This window comes from Microtus ochrogaster, linkage group LG5, assembly GCF_000317375.1.
Source record: "Microtus ochrogaster isolate Prairie Vole_2 linkage group LG5, MicOch1.0, whole genome shotgun sequence".
NCBI classification, from domain to species: domain Eukaryota; kingdom Metazoa; phylum Chordata; class Mammalia; order Rodentia; family Cricetidae; genus Microtus; species Microtus ochrogaster.
Genome location: NC_022031.1, coordinates 16,121,171 through 16,137,377, shown reverse-complemented (window position 1 = coordinate 16,137,377; position 16,207 = coordinate 16,121,171). Strand labels below are relative to the sequence as shown.

Below are 16,207 nucleotides of genomic sequence, written 5' to 3'. Positions count from 1 at the left end.
GGGCCTAGTTGGTTCTATACAGCTTCCCCTCTGCTATCTATCCAGAATCAGTGAGCTTTCACTAGTTCAGGTAGTTTAGCTCAGTTGTTTCTGTGGGTATCACCATCATGGTCTTCATCCATTTGCTCATATTATCACTCGTCCCTCTCTTGAACTGGTGTCCAGTATCTGGGCCCAGTGCTTCATTGTAGATCTCGATATCTGCCTCCATCAGTTGCTGGATGAAGGTTCTATGATGACAATTAAGGTAGTCATCAATCTGATTACGGGGAAAGGCCAGTTTAGGCGTCCTCTCCACTATTTCTTAGAGGCTTAGCTGGGGTCATCCTTGTGGATTTCTGGGAATTTTTCTAGTGCCATGTCTCTTGTTAGCCCCATAATGGCTTCCTCAATTGAGATATCTCTTTCCTTGCTCCCCATCACTGTCCTTCCCTGTTCTAGAACATCCTATTTCCTCATGTTCTCCTCCTCCCTTTCCCTTTCCTTCCATCTTCCATTTCCTTCCCACACACACTCCCAATTTTCTCAGATCTTGTCTGATTCCTTTCCCCAGAGGGATCCGCATATGTTACCTAGGGTTCTCCCCCTCGTTACCTAGCTTCTATGAGATCATGGTCTATATGCTGGTTATCCTTTGCTTTATGTCTAATATCCACTTACGAATGAGTACATTATCATGTTTGTCTATCTGGGTCTGGGTTACCTCACTCAGGAGTGTTTTTTCCTATTTCCATCCATTTGCATGCAAATTTCAAAATGTCATTGTTTTGTTTTTTTTTGTTTTTTTTTTTTTACCATTGAGTAGTACTCCACTATGTAAATGTACCACATTTTCATTCTTCAGTTGAGGGACATCTAGATTGTTTCCATGTTCTGGCTATTATGAATAATGCTGCTGTGAACACCGTTGAGCAAATGTCCTTGTGGTATGAGTGAGCATCCTTTGGGTATATGCCCAAGAGTGGTATTGCTGGATCCTAAGGTAGGTTGATTTCCAATTTTCTGAGAAATCATCAAACTGATTTCCAGAGTGATTGTACAAGTTTGCATTCCCACCAGCAATGGAGGAGTGTTCTACTTACTCCACATCCTCTCCAGCATAAGCTATCATTGGTGTTTTTTATCTTAGCCATTCTGACAGGTTTAAGATGGTATTTTAATTTGTATTTTCCTTATGGCTAAGGATTTTGAGCAATTCCTTAAGTGTCTCTCAGTCACTTGCAATTCTGTTGAGAATTCTCTGTTTAGATCTGTAACCCATTTTGTGATCAGATTATTTGGTAATTTGATGTCTTAGTTTCTTGAGTTCTTTATATATTTTGGAGACCAGTTCTCTGTTCAATGTGGGATTAGTGAAAATCTTTTTCCATCCTGTAGGCTGCTGTGTTTGTCTCAGTAAATGTGTCCTTTTCTTTACAGAAGATTCTCAGTTTCAGGAGGTCCCATTTGCTAATTGTTACTCTCGGTGTCTGTGCTGCTGAGGTTATATTTAGGAAGTGGTCCCCTGAGCCCATGCCTTCAATATACTTGTGACCTTTAAGCTTCATCTTTTGTCAGCCTTTTTGTGACTTAGCCTTTTCTATGAAACTGGTTCAAGTTTTCTGCTTTCTTCATTTTTCTCTTTACTTTGGAATATCTCTTCCTTCAGGAATGAACTTTTTTTTTTTAAATTTAGAAGCAGTGCCTTTTCTTTTAACCTTCTTTAAGAGAAACCAATTTAGATCCATCCCTCCATTGTACTCTTATAGCATCTATACAATTCTCTATCTTTTTTCTTCTTTGAAGTCACTTATTTTTTAAAATCCTGGACTTTAATTTTTTTTTTAAAATTTTTTTTTTTTTTTTGGTTTTTCGAGACAGGGTTTCTCTGTGGTTTTGGAGCCTGTCCTGGAACTAGCTCTTGTAGACCAGGCTGGTCTCGAACTCATAGAGATCCTACTGCCTCTGCCTCCCGAGTGCTAGGATTAAAGGCGGCCGGGACTTTAATTCTTTAACTGCTGTACTTTCTGACAGGTCACACAAACTCTGAATCTTCATGGTAACACTACACAGGGCCACTAGGCAGTCGCCATGCTGTGGCCATCAGACCATTCAAAGATAGATACTCTTATCTAAGATGCAACATGTCCAAGGTAACTGTTCCTTAATTTTAGGACAGTGAGCCAAGCAATTTTATTTGAAATTTTTGAGTTAATAAATACAGATATTTGAATCTACTGAATGAGTCTATTGGTGTTTGATTAATAGCCTTTAGGCCTTGGACTAATCAATATTTGCCATTGGGTTTTATATCTGTCAAGGGAGTGTTACATACAGATCAACAAAATACCAAAAGGCCCTGCAGAGGGTTTCCCATTTCTTCATAACAAAAAGATTAGAACTCTAGAAAGAAATAAAGTCTGAGAAAGAAATTGCATCTCACAGTCTTCATGTTAACGGCACATTGGATCTTATAGTTTGGGGTCCCGTCAACACTGGTTATGTCAAGCACTTTAGAAAAGGCTGTCCTTGAACTCAAAGAGATCCACCTGCCTCTGTCTCCCAAGTGCTGGTATTAAAGGTGTGTGCCACCACTGTCCAACTCTTTTTTTTAGTTTTTAAGACAGGGTTTCTCTTTGCAACCTTGGCTATACTGGAGCTCCCTTTGTAGACCAGGCTGGCCTCAAACTCATTTAAATGTGTACACAACCACCGCCAGCTCAAAACCTTTCTTGATTAACCTTCTTTGCCAAAATCTATTCATTTTATATTCTTCTGCTACTTTGCACTCTCATGATGTTGAGAACTTACTATCCCTGTTTTCTTAACTGCAGGCCCCTTTCTGTCTTATTTTCCTTTAAAAACTTAAAAGCCCAGAAACTGTGAATAGAACATAGGCCAAACATGTTAACAGCCCAGGAGACACTTTTATTTCCTTTTACAAGCTAATTTAACTGAACCAGTCTATTAGAAAGTTAATTCCTATAATAGCGGCCACTCAGAAGGTGCCTTTTAAAGAAAGCATTGGCTTCTCTTTTGGGTCCACGAGGCAACAAAGGCACAAAAGAAGTCCAGCATCTCTGCCTTCATCCCCTGCCTGTCTCCTTCCCCCAGGTTGCCTGTTTGCCTCTCTATGTAAGCTTGTCAATCACGTAAAAGAGTCTGCCTAGTTATTTTACCCTTCTGTCAAGCTGACAGCACAGAGGTAAGTTGTGGTCACAAACCTTGAAACAGCCGAGTGTAGCAGGGCCACCAGGTGATGGCAGTCATGTATCCTAGCGAGGCTGCACCCTGGAATATAAATAGACATCTTTTGAGGACCAACCTGTCTACTCAATCACGGAGAACTTCTCTGAACCATAGTTTAGAACCAGAACTGAGACAGCATTGATCAGACCTTAGCCTGCCTGACCCAAGACTGCCAAACTATGTTTTTATTGTCTCTTGTTTCAGTCCAATCTAAAGCGCATGTCAGTAACCCAAAGATGGATTTGAGATAAATGGATTTCATTTGTCCACTCTACCTGAGGCACACTGACCAATCTACCCCATTGTTTCTCTCCATCAATCATATCTTTAACAGGTGCACTAGGATTGGTGGCTGAGCATAGCCTGTTGGAAACTAGAGCCAGCAATGTTACCTTAAAACTCCAGTTACACCACGCAATAACTCACACTAATTTAACATTTTTAATTTATGCAAACATGCACTTAGAAACCAATTTGCTACCAACCAAACAATATACAAATTTATAAGGACATTTTGAGTGTTAAGTCCCAAAGAAACCCAGGACAAATGGTTGACTGAGGTACCTATTAATATAACAAAGTGGACTCTTACTGCCAGTCTCTCCCAGCATTGAAAAGTACCTGGTGCAGAACTGGCTCCTCTGGCATGTCTCACTCCCTAGCCTACCCTGAACTTCCCAGTCCCTGAGCCTCACATTCCTCCCAGCTTCTCTTTCTTATATAGCTCAGTTTTGGCTATATGCTCTCTTGATGCTCCTGGTCCTCAGCTCCAAGGCTCGTCTCTTCATCTGTTTATCCTCTGTCCTATTCTGTTTCTTTTCTCTTTGTCCCCAACTCCTGCCCCTGCCCTACCCATGGCCTGGTCTATTCTGAGGACCATGTTCAGTCTAGACATCTCTAGATGTCTCTAGCTCTTTTCTCCCTCACATTTACAATAAAAACCTTCTCAATCATGCCTAGGATGGTCATTTAATGAAAATAGTATATACAAAGATATAGCCATATATATATATATACATATATATGTAACAACAAAATGATTTATAGTTTGTTTAGACTATTTATCATGTAGCAGGATTAGATTGTTGTTCTATTTTTTTTCTCCATTGCACAAAACAATCCTACACCTAAAATCTGTTTATATCCAACAATTCATAATAAAAAATAAGATAGAAAGTTTGCGTCTCAGAGGCAAAGAACCTAACCTAATTTATTGTGAGCCTCACGTGAACACCCACTAAGAGCAAAATGGTCAAGGAGTGAAATTGTTCAGCAGACTGCCGCAGTTTTTTCCCATTTCAGAGCTGGACAGCATAGGCTGATACCCTGGAGATGGGAATATTCCCTGTGATGCCTTTTCTTAGGCCAAATTCCTTCACTTAAAAAAAAAACTTATAATGAGGCTAAACTATAGTCTGCATGTTTTCTTGTGTGTCTGGGAAAAAAAGGATGGAAAGAAAAAGATAATAACCTAAAATGCTCACTGAGTTACCTACCTGGGCCACGTCACCAGCCTTGGGCAGCCCCAGAGCTTGTGTGGCTAATTTCCCTCTGTGTATCTCTGGAAACCATCTCTACATCATTGTCTTCTTATGCTTCTCTAGCACATTACAAAGGCGTGATTAGTGCATGTGGACCTGTGTAGTTTAAATTTGTCTTTATCTTAAAGCAGTCATTTTCACCTTCCCAATGCTGCGACCCTTTAATACAGTTCCCTGTGCTATATTTCACTGCTACTTTATCACTAATTTTGTTACATTTATGAATCACAATGTAAATATCTGGTATGCAGGATAAATGATATGCCACTCATGTTGGGGTGGCAATCCATTGATCGAGAATCACTGCCTTAGTAAGTTTTGAAAGCACTTTTGATAAAAAAAAAAATACTATGTATACTGAGAGAATGTAGAGCTGAAAGCAGGGAATCATGTTTTCACAAGGAGAAAAGTTGAGGTTGAACATCAAGCTAGCAATAGAGGAGGAGGTCTGTGGAGCTGCTGTACCTGAAGCTGCTAGCTTTATAGAAAGAAGTTAAAATAAGGAAGTATGGTATGGGAGTAGTAGTTTCAGGAGGGATCCGGAGAATGGCATGCATGGAGACAGCCATTCTCAATACATTTAGGCTTTATAATATTCCGCTTAGCAAGGCTTACTTTTCTTGGTGTTACCCTTAAGTCACTTCTCCTCCATAGGGTTTCTGGCCAATCTTTTGATGACAAGAGAATGGCTTGGATGTTGTGGTAAACAGCAGGTAGCCACAATTATTCCATCTGGCTCCGAATGGATGTTGCTAATTCTAGAGGAAAGCCTGTCTACAGACCTAGTTTTAGTCATTAAATATTATGTGGGGCTTTCGACTTTCTCCAAGAAACACAAAAGCTAAGGTAATGTACAAGTTAGGAGCAGAGAGTAGAGCTGTTCACCAGCAGTCAAGGAAACTCACCAGCATTTCACTAGTGTCTGTGGGAGAAGGACATAGGTCCGAGATACATCTCTGTGCTACTACTTACAGCCGACTACGAGGTAACCTTTGGGGACCTTTACCCAAGTGATGCCAGAATTCCTAATAGGTTTATTTAGATGGTTAACACAGATTTAAGTGTAGACAGAATAGAAGGAGAAGGATTTAGTAAAGCTTCTGTGAAGCCTTCTTAAGAGGGCCATGTGTGTCTTCCCAAGTGTCATGTAGAAGATTTTGGTGATTTCGGGAATTTACTGCTTCGAGTGTTTCTAGGCAATTCCTCTATCCTTTGGTGAGTGGGATCCTGAAGTGCCTTGGACAAGAGTCTTTGATATACTAGATTCAATTCTGTTACTATAATCAAGGTGCAGACAGGAGCAACTCTAAGAAAGAAAGGGTTTATTCTGGGGAAGTCGAGGCATGACCTTGGAGCTTACAGCTGTGGGCTCCAGCCCCTTACTGAGGTTGAGTCAGAGCAGGCACTAGGAGCAGCTAGCCATATCCAACATTGAGAGCAGAGAGAAGTGAATGAGGACCAGCCTACCACACCACTCATTCTCTTTCCTGTTATACAACTTATGATGCAAACCCAGGGAATGATGCTGCCCAATTTCAGGCTGTGGTTCATACATTAGGAACACAAACAAAACAGCTACTACAGACATCTCTATAGGCCACCGTAACTTGGGGAGTTTGTATTGAAACTAGTTTTCTGGGAGATTCTAGATTGTGTCAAGTTGACCCTTGCAACTCTCCAACACACATGGGTAGAAAGACTGCCCATGGTATTTAATACAATTTTTATTACAAATGGTGTTTACTGTCTTGTATATGGGAGATTCCCAGATAACTGCAGGTTTACAGTTGGAAAATAAGAAAGTCCATATTTGCTCATGTGAACATAGCATTACTTCGTCATTACTATTGTTAGTCAGAGAAGATCCCAGTAGCAAAGGCAGATCATTAAGGCCAAGACAAATGAAAGAAGTCCTGTATAGCCCACATGGATGCGGAAGATGCCAAAAGAGAACAAGGAGATGGCTTTGTTACTCGAGTTTCAGTGCAAAAACACCACCTCTGAGGGTACCGTGGGACTGCTGGGATCTACTATAAAGTTAAAATAATCAAGACAGTGTGATATTGGGGGAAAATGGCCATTTATTTTCATCTTGAAAAACATGCAAAACAGCAAATAAAGACACAGACCTTAAACCCTTCACAAAAATTACCTAGAAAAAGAATTACGAACCACATGTTACTGCCCCCAACGAAGACAAGCAGTGGTGACGGCAGAGATAGGAACGAGTGTCACTGTAGCCGTGTATGGACGTACACATAAAGCCCAGGACTGGCCCTGAGTCTGTGTTAAGGGCCTGATAGGAAGTTTGAGATTTTATAGATAAGAAACAATGAGATGGCTAAAGCCCGTGTAGATGACGTGTATGTGATAGCAGGCAAGGGCTTCCAGAGACGCCATCACCGTTATCGCTCAAGATGAGTACTCTGCTTCCCACGTGGGGCTAACTCAGCGTGGGTAAGTGCCATTGTCTGGGACATGTTGTGGCCCCCATAGACTCATGTGTTTGGGCACCTGGTCCCCAGTTAGGGGCAGTTCTGAACCCTTTAGGATAGTGGTTTCCAACCTGTGGGTCACAGCCCCTTGGGAAAACTTGGACCTCCAAAAATATTTGCATTACAATGCACAGCAGTAGCAATATTACAGTTATGAAGCAGTAGTAAAAATAGTTTTATGGTTGGTGGCCACCAAACATGAGGAAATATGTTCAAAGGCTGCAGCATTAGGAAAGTTGAGAACCATTGCTTTGGGAAGTGGTACTTGCTAGAGGAGGGGTGTCACCCAGAGTAGGGTTTCTTTGAAGTTTTATACCCCAGCAGGACTTCCCGTTCGTTTGTTCTCCCTCTTGGCTTCCTGTGTGTGGTTGAAATGTGATCACTCTGCTCTTGACTGACAGGCCAACCTCATGCCTCCTGAGTGCCTGCCTCATGTTTCTGCCGCCATGCCCCCCTGCCATCACGGCCTATGTCCCCTTTGGAACTATAAGCTAAATAACCTTTTTTTTTTTTTAAGTTGCTTTTTGTCAGGGTCTTGTGTTACAGCCGCAGAAGTGTAACTAAGGCTGCGGAAGTGACTTCATCATGGGGGCTCCTGTCCTTCAAGGCTTGTTCCTTCAGGGAAGTTTGATCCCTTATCGTGAAGGTGGTTACTGATCAGTCCTATCATTCCTAGAATCTGACGTAACTACAAAAGGAATGACATTAGAGGAAGTTGCTATATGAGGCAAAGGCAAACTAGAGCCAAAGTGTCAGGAAATACAGCGGGTCAGCCCAGTAGCAGGGGTTCTTCTTCTTCAGCTTCCCCCTAAGCATCTCCCCCTTCTCTGTGGGATCGCTGGCTGTGGTTTTCTGTCCCAGCTGGAAACCGTAGTCTGAAAACATTAAATAGAAAATTCTGGAAATAATTGATACATGGTTTCAATTGTATGCCATTCTGAATAGTAAGATATTTGTCTAACCCGAGCATGAATGATTAGCCTTTGAGTGGCATCTCCATGCTTGTGTGAGTCACCTACCCAAGAGCCTCTGGGTGGACGGTAAATATCAGGTCATTGACTATACGGGGTCTCGGGGTTCAGTCTCAGCTTACCCTGAGTAATGAGTAATCATCCCAACATGGAAAAATAGTGATGCTGGCAATTGGGATGTGCTAAAGAGAGGCATAGAATGCCACCTTCCTGGGAAAAGGTTAACACTCTCGACTGAGAAAGAGGCGAAGTAGGACTAGGTCCTCTCCTATCATTGTGAGCTTTAGGATTCTTGTGCTATCACACTGCCAGAGTTAAAGCCACAGAACATAAATGCTTAGTGAAAATGGAAAGGGCATTACACAAGTGATGTGTGTGTGTGTGTGTGTGTGTGTGTGTGTGTGTGTGTGTGCTGTGAAAATCCAAACAGTCTCCAGTAGAACCCCTGGTCTCAGTATCTGCTGCAGGTCTGACGTTCAAAGCATTCCGCATCCCGCGGAGGAAAAGACTATTGCATGCATGTCCATGGAAACAAATTGGGAGACAGGTCTGATTGTAAGGGTGACAAGGCAACGAGGTGAAATTGTTATGTGAATTTTTCCCTGTGATTTGTGCAGGGATCAGAAGCTCTTATGATTTCGCCGCTTTCTCTTCATGGGCAGAACAGGGGATGCCCATGCAAATGCAGATTTCCACCCCCTCTCTTTACCCCCACTCTTACCCCCCAATTCCACCCCATCCCATAGTACAGGTACACAATGTAGGCTTCTGTTTTGAATGCAAATTCCCGTTACAAAAGACTTAAGTTTTAATTTGTTTTCAGAATACTTCTTGTGTCTGCAGTTTCTCAAAATAATCAGCTGAAAATAATCCTTGAATTTTGGGGTAGCATTTTCTAGTCTTCTACAATGCATTCAAAATGTTTCAAAAATAGAAGATAGTCTAAACCAGAAATTTCCTTTGCCTACTTAACAAGAAAACAAATTTTACCAACTGCTTGATATATATTTTGAGAGCACAGGGCCCATTTTCGTTCATTTTTGGAGGCATCTGTTGCATATGTGTTCATACTAGACACTCTGGTGTAGCTGTTGGAAATCAGCGGGGTTAGAGGCAAGGCACAGAAGCTGAGTTCCAAGACTGTGTGTGAACGGTTAACTTGTTTCTGCAGCCTTGGAGAGCATGGAAGGATATTGCTATAGAGACAATGTTTCCGTGGAACAGTTTCAAGCCCAGATAAACGCCGCCTCCCTGGAAAAGGTCAGACAGTACAACCAGAAGCTCAGGTATGTAACCTCCACTCTTGTTGACTTAGCCTTGCTTTTCCTATTAGGCTGTCTGTTTTGGCCACATGAGCAGGATTTGTAACTTTTTCATTAGCTTAGATTATTGGTATTTCCTTTGGTATTTATAATGTTTAATGTCTCATATACCCCAATGGCTATGCCCCATGAAAATGAATAAGAAAAAGAGTTTTAGAATGTTGTGTGCTGACGTTTTAATTTCTAGAGAAAATGAAGGGATGTGATTTAAGTATAGCAGGGGAAATTTCATTATTTTATGTTGTGGCGACATCTACAGTAAGGGTCATTGAATTGCTGGGAAAACACTTTCACGTGCCATTAAACAGCTGGCCCCTTGCATGGGGGCGGGAAGCTCCATATGAAGATATGACAGCTATATGCATGTTTTTGAAAAAATATATCTTTATCCAAGTAAATGACACTTGACTTTTAATATTATATGTCTTCCTACACCATGACTGTGTTGTTATTATAGATATTAGCAGAGTTGGAAGCTTTTGAGGATGGACTCTTCCCTTATGGTTGGCTTTGAACCTAACCTATTTCTCTGGTAACACCACAAAAGAAAAAGTCAGCCGGGCGATGGTGGCGCACGCCTTTAATCCCAGCACTCGGGAGGCAGAGGCAGGCGGATCTCTATGAGTTCGAGACCAGCCTGGTCTACAGAGCTAGTTCCAGGACAGGCTCCAAAGCCACAGAGAAACCCTGTCTCGAAAAACCAAAAAAAAAAAAAAAGTCAGCTACCCTCTTCTCGGGATTTACAATAATATATGGTAGAGTGGTGATATCAGCGCTTGGTTGAGACTCACTAAGGGAAAGCTACTTCCTCCTGACTCAAAGAATAGACTCTGCTTTCTAGCTCAAGTCCTGCCTGGGTACTTGGCCTTCTCATTGGCCCTAAGATTAGAACATTGTGCACTACTGTCTTCTGCAGCGGGGCCTGACAGTCACCTGACTAGAACACCGAAGGTGAAGCTGTGCTGAGGAGACAGGAGAAATAATTATCCCCCATTGAGAAGATGTAGTTACACTGCAGAGAAGCCCTTGGTGCCCCATGCCACACTGCTAAACCTGTCTGATTTTGTTCTCCCTCCTTTTAGACCCTAGTCAAAAAGCTGAGCTTGCTCAGGGCTTTTTTTTTTTAACCTATGTTGGAAGGTGTCCCTGTCCCCTCCCTTTCTACTACGCAGCTGCTTTGCTAAGCATGAGGGCTTTCTTGGACCCAAACTCAAAATAGAGTGACATTTTATTCCTCTTCATCATCTCCCTACTCTGTGCAGCTTCTGAGATCTACACCTTGCCGGTCCTATTGTTTTTCCTTCCAGACTCTAATAAAATGATCCTCAAGATTCCTTCTATGGCCATTTAAAAATTCTCTTAATAAGACTAAGACTCCAAAGGGGGAACCACAGATTTCCTTGATAATAAAATAGCAAGGAAAATGACTTATAACCAGAGGAAGGGAACTGCACTGTAACTTAGAAAACTTTTATTTTCCGCAATTGTTAGAAGATCTTCCTCCCCACCCCTCTCTGTCTGTCTGTCTGTCTGTCTGTCTGTCTGTCTGTCTGTCTCTTTCTCCCCATGAACTGGTTGACAGATCACTTGTAAAATTACTTGACAAATTAGATTTTTTAAAACACTTTGAAAGTTAACATACAAAATAATATATTTCATGATAGTATTTTCATGTATACATATGGCACTATACTTTATTCTTATTCATTCTCTCTCCCTGGGGTCCTTTTTCTATGTCCCCTTCACTCTGCCCTCCTCTGACTGATCCCCTTCCTTCCGGCTAAATCCTTCCCTCCTCTGCGTGCATGTCTCCTGCATTCCATTGCTGTGTTTTCCTTATCCCCACCCTCCCGGAAATCTCTTCCTCCCCTCTTACGATCCTCTTTATAATTTCATGATTTTACACACACACACACACGCACACACACACGCACACACACACACACACACTCACACATGTGTATGCTGGGAGGGAGAGAGCGAGGACACAAGAGAGAGTTACAGATTTATAGTGTCATCCAATAAGACAGGATGGTGCCTAGCTTTATGAGTCTGGCTTATTTTGCTTAGCATTTATTTTTAAAGGAAAAAAAATTGTCCTCGATTTAATTTTTGTAACTCAAAAATGATATTGTGCCTTCCTGCCACACACACACACACACACACACACACACACACACACACACACACACCACAGCACACAAATATACACTGAGACTACTCTGAAGATTGAAGATTAAATTAATTCCCAAAATGACCAGCAGGGGGTGATTGTTGGTCCAGGTGGTTTTCTTTCTCTAGTAATACACACCTGTCCCTTCTCCTGTGCTCTCTGCTTCATCTGCCATTCATCATTTTTAGGAAATTTTATGTTCCTAATTTTTTCAATTATTTATTTCCTCTTCTTTAGCAACTCCAATCTGAGATTCTGATGATTCATTTTCAATTGGCTTATCCTATTTCAATTTTGTTTCCTTGTCTACATCACTGTTCCTCAGAGCTACAAAATGTACTAACTCTTTTCATAGGAAAGAAAAGTGTTATCTTTAAATCTATAATCAATTTTTTCCTAATTCCCCTAATAAGAAGCATTGGCTTAGGAAGATTAAGTTTGGTCTTGAGATTGGTAGAGGAGAATTTTGCCTTCCCAGCTGGTTAAATATATCCCTAGGTTGCTTTTTAACTTTATCCAAAGTGAAGCTTTCCTATAGAACACGCAGGCTAGAGCATGCATCCATAGACTCATCTTAAGAAAATAGACCATTGCTGAAGCATCCTACTTAACACTGTCTCAAAGCACCAGTCTTGTTTTTATCCGCTCAGTATTTTGCTTCCAGACCATGCCGCCTCCTATTTGAAGGTCTTTCATGATTTCCTGTTGTCTCCAGGGGAAATATCAAGCTCCTTAGTTTGGCCACGAAGCTCGTACATGACCCAGCCCTACGTTTTCTTTCCCCACAGATGCGTCAATCATGTTCTCCTTCCTAACTGTGCCTCATACTTGCCCTCTCTTGACTCCTCGTCTTCATTAGCATCTGCCTTCTCTGCTTCCCAACTCCTGAGAAAGCTGTGCTTATGATTCATCTTCTCACACGGCTTTAGTCTTCTTTGTATTCATTTATTATAGACTTGGAATGAATCCTGGGTAGCAGAGATTTCAAAAGATGCCTAGGAGTTTAATGTACAGCCAGAATTGAAGACCAGCTCCTAAATCATAAGTTCTTTAAAGGACAGTCCCCAGATCAGCAATGGCAGTGTCTCTGAGAGCTTCTGAAAACCTCTTGAGTGTGCCCCACTGCCTGTGTTGTCACAAGCTTTCCCCATGATTCATTCTTTCTCACACTCAAATTTCAGAACCACTATCCAGACCTAAATGACGGAGCAGCCCCCTCCCAACGTTTTATGTTAATTACAGCTGTTAGTTTTTCTTCTAGGTGATGTTATTGTTATACATCACTCACCTTCTTTATTGTAATATCAATTATTTGAGTTGAGGGATTAGCTGACTTTAGTGTCCCTTCTTGTATTTATCAAAATATTGGTGCATAAAAAGCTCTCCACAGAGGTGTGTTGAATCACATTACTGATATTGGTTCCTTTTGTATTGCTCTGGCAAAGTGCTACACACAAATAACTTGAGAGAAAAGTTTAAATCATGGTGATGGGGACACAGTGCATCATGGAGTGGTAGTAGGAGTGTGAGGTGGTATCTCCTTCCTTCTCAGGTCACAGAGTCAGACCCAAGCCAGAAGCAAGTATAACAACAAAAGCCCAATCTTAATGTCCTCCTTCTGACAGTTAGTATCCACATTGCAGACTCTTCACTTCCAGACAGCACCAACAACTGGAACCAAATTATCTAAACAGATGCACTGTGGGGGAGATGCCACACACTTTGTTCAAACTGTAACCTAACTTCCTAGTTCTCATGACTCTACTTTAATCAGAAGTTGGTGTGTGTGCACTCACGCACGTGCACTTGTTTGTATATATACATACATACATACATACATATACCTATATACAGCTATTTATATATCTATATATACTATCTGACAGGACAGTTATTGATGATTGTGAAAAAAATAACAAAAGTGTTGCACACAATTCTGCGTTTATAAGAAAACATTGTAATGTATCTCTCTTCAAGAAAGGTTTGTAAATGTAGGTACTCCTTGGTAAGAAAAACATTAGGTGCCTTTGTCAGTAATAACCTGCTATCAGTCTGCCCTCCTTGATACACATAGATTTCCTGTGTACAGGAAGGCAATTATCTTCCTCCTTCCAGAATGCCTTCTCCTCTTGCTTGTTTCTTGAAAATGTAGTCAATTTCTTCTTTAACATTTTCCTGTGGCTTTGCCCAGATACTTCACCAATCTGCTTTTGTTTTTCAGAGTCAGGAAGTAATATTGACCATTTCAAGAAAGCTGACTGACTCTCTTAAAAACAGAGCTTTTTTCTTTTTCTTTTTCTTTTTTTTTTATTCCCCATAACCCGAGTGGATGGGTTCTTCCATCCACTTTCTTTCACTCTTTCAGAACAATTCATTTAATACTGAACGTATTTTATTTACTCATTGGATTTCAGAAAACAACTTTTTGGCCTTCACCTGTGTGATTAGAAAACATTCCTTCAATGACAAGCTTCAGAAAATAAACTCAAGCTAGTATAAACAAAACAATGTATGGACTGTGTGATGCACATATCCAGGGCTGCGGCCACTTCAGTATGGGGTATAAGTGCTCTTCCATTCTGTTTGGCACTCCTTTCCTCTCAGTGGATGCATTTCATTCTCCCATCTGGGCAAATGTGTTCACTAGAAACCAATGTTACTCATAGAATGAGAGACAGTTACCCCTGCATCACCAGCTCTACTGAAGGATCTGGGAAGGACTTGCAGCTAGAGCCTGGTCCTTTCCGAGGACCTTGAGTATGATGGGCCAGTGAACCATCACATGAGAAGGGTTCTGTGAGAGTAGAAGCACTGGGTGCTATTGGTGTGGAGCAGCCTAGAGTAGATGGGCACAATTGTCGACCTAGCAGAAAATGACAAATGTCAACCCTACCAAATCTTTAGGATATTTGGAGTCAGTCTCATGAAAGGAAAGTTATATGATTCTTTAAAATCTTAATTTCCCCTTGTTATTGTTATCATTTCCATTTTAGGGAAAAGGTAAGTCTATCCATCCAGTGAGTGGCAAAACCAAACATTAAATCAAAGAACTGTTTTTCTCTAATGACACTAAGTTTTTTTCCCTATACAAGGCCATTGCAGTGAGCAGGGTGAATTTTTTAATACTGAAAACAAAAATTTCTACTATTGCTTCCTGTTGTAAGAGGAGTGGGCTGGCCGCATCCCGCCACCTGGCTAGCTTAACCCCTGAAATAACCACATAGAACTTGTATTAATTAAATTACTGCCTGGCCCAATAGCTCTAGCCTCTTATTGGCTAACTCTCACATCTTGATTAACCCATTTCTATTAAATCTGTGTATCACCACGTGATTAAGGCTTTATTGGTAAGAGTTTAACCTATGTCCGTCTCAGGCAGGAGATGCCCCACTGGCCTCCATGGCTATGATTTTGTACAATCATTCATTCATTTACCCAACATATTTGAAGTTATCATAAGAGGAAGAAAAACATGAGACATGTGGTATTTAAATATTGCATCACAAGGAGACACCCTTTCCAGGACAAAGGGAAAGTTAAAAAAAAAAAAGTAAATTGTAGATAGGAGTTTTTATTCTGCCCAGTCCCATAGCTATTCAGTCCCAAAGAAACACACAGAAGCTTTTATTAATTTTAAACCATTTGGCCTATTATCTCAGGCTTATTATTAACTAGCTCTTACAACTTAAATTAACCCATAATTCTTTAATTCTTACCTATGTTTAGCCTTGTGGCTTGGAACCTTCATCAGTGAGGCATTCTCTTCTTGCTTCCTCTGTGTCTGACTGGTGGCTGCATCTCTGCTTCCTCTTCCCAGAATTTACCTCAACTGGTCATCCTGCCTACACTTCCTGCCTGGTTATTGACTAATCAGCATTTTATTAAAACAGTATGTGACAAATCTTTACAGTGCACAAGAGCATTATCCCACAGAAGTAAATCAATCCTTGCAAATATTGTGTGGTACTTTTGCCTCAGGTCCTGAGAAGATGCCATCTTGGACTTTGTCCTGTAGCCATTGCAACTCGAATAGAATGATACAGGGGTACCAAGTGGTACACCAATGATAATGAAGCTATTGGCACTCCCTGGGGAGGAGCAGGAGACCCGTGCCTGGGATTTAACTTTTGATTACCACTTCATCACCCACACCAGCAGCAAGTGATCTAGAAGTAAAGGTTGATTAAAAGCCAGGCCTTATGATGCAGATTCTATGCGCTCACCATCCATGATGGGGCAGAACTTTGCAGTGTTGCTGCTATATTCCTGTGATTAGCCCTCTAGCTATGGTCTGCAAGAAAACCCAGTAAACTCACAATTTCCCCAAATTAGACTGATAAAGTCTGGCACCATAGCCCTGGTCCTTTTCTGAAGATGCCAGCTTGGCATTTTACCCTGTGAACAAGGCTGAACTTCAAGCATAAATAGTTCCAGAATGTTTCTAGAATGTAAACTCCTTCCTAGACCAAGCCAGAAA

General features: G+C 41.2%; 1 protein-coding gene across 1 annotated transcript in view; it reads left to right on the top strand.

Moving 5' to 3' along the window:
- Prex2 (phosphatidylinositol-3,4,5-trisphosphate dependent Rac exchange factor 2) overlaps positions 1–16,207 on the top strand; it is a 276,161-nt gene that overhangs the window by 211,318 nt on the left and 48,636 nt on the right. The window contains exon 35 of the mRNA XM_005361884.3: positions 9,407–9,521. Within this exon, the coding sequence (XP_005361941.1) occupies positions 9,407–9,521 (115 nt within the window). The remainder of the gene's footprint in view (positions 1–9,406; positions 9,522–16,207) is intronic.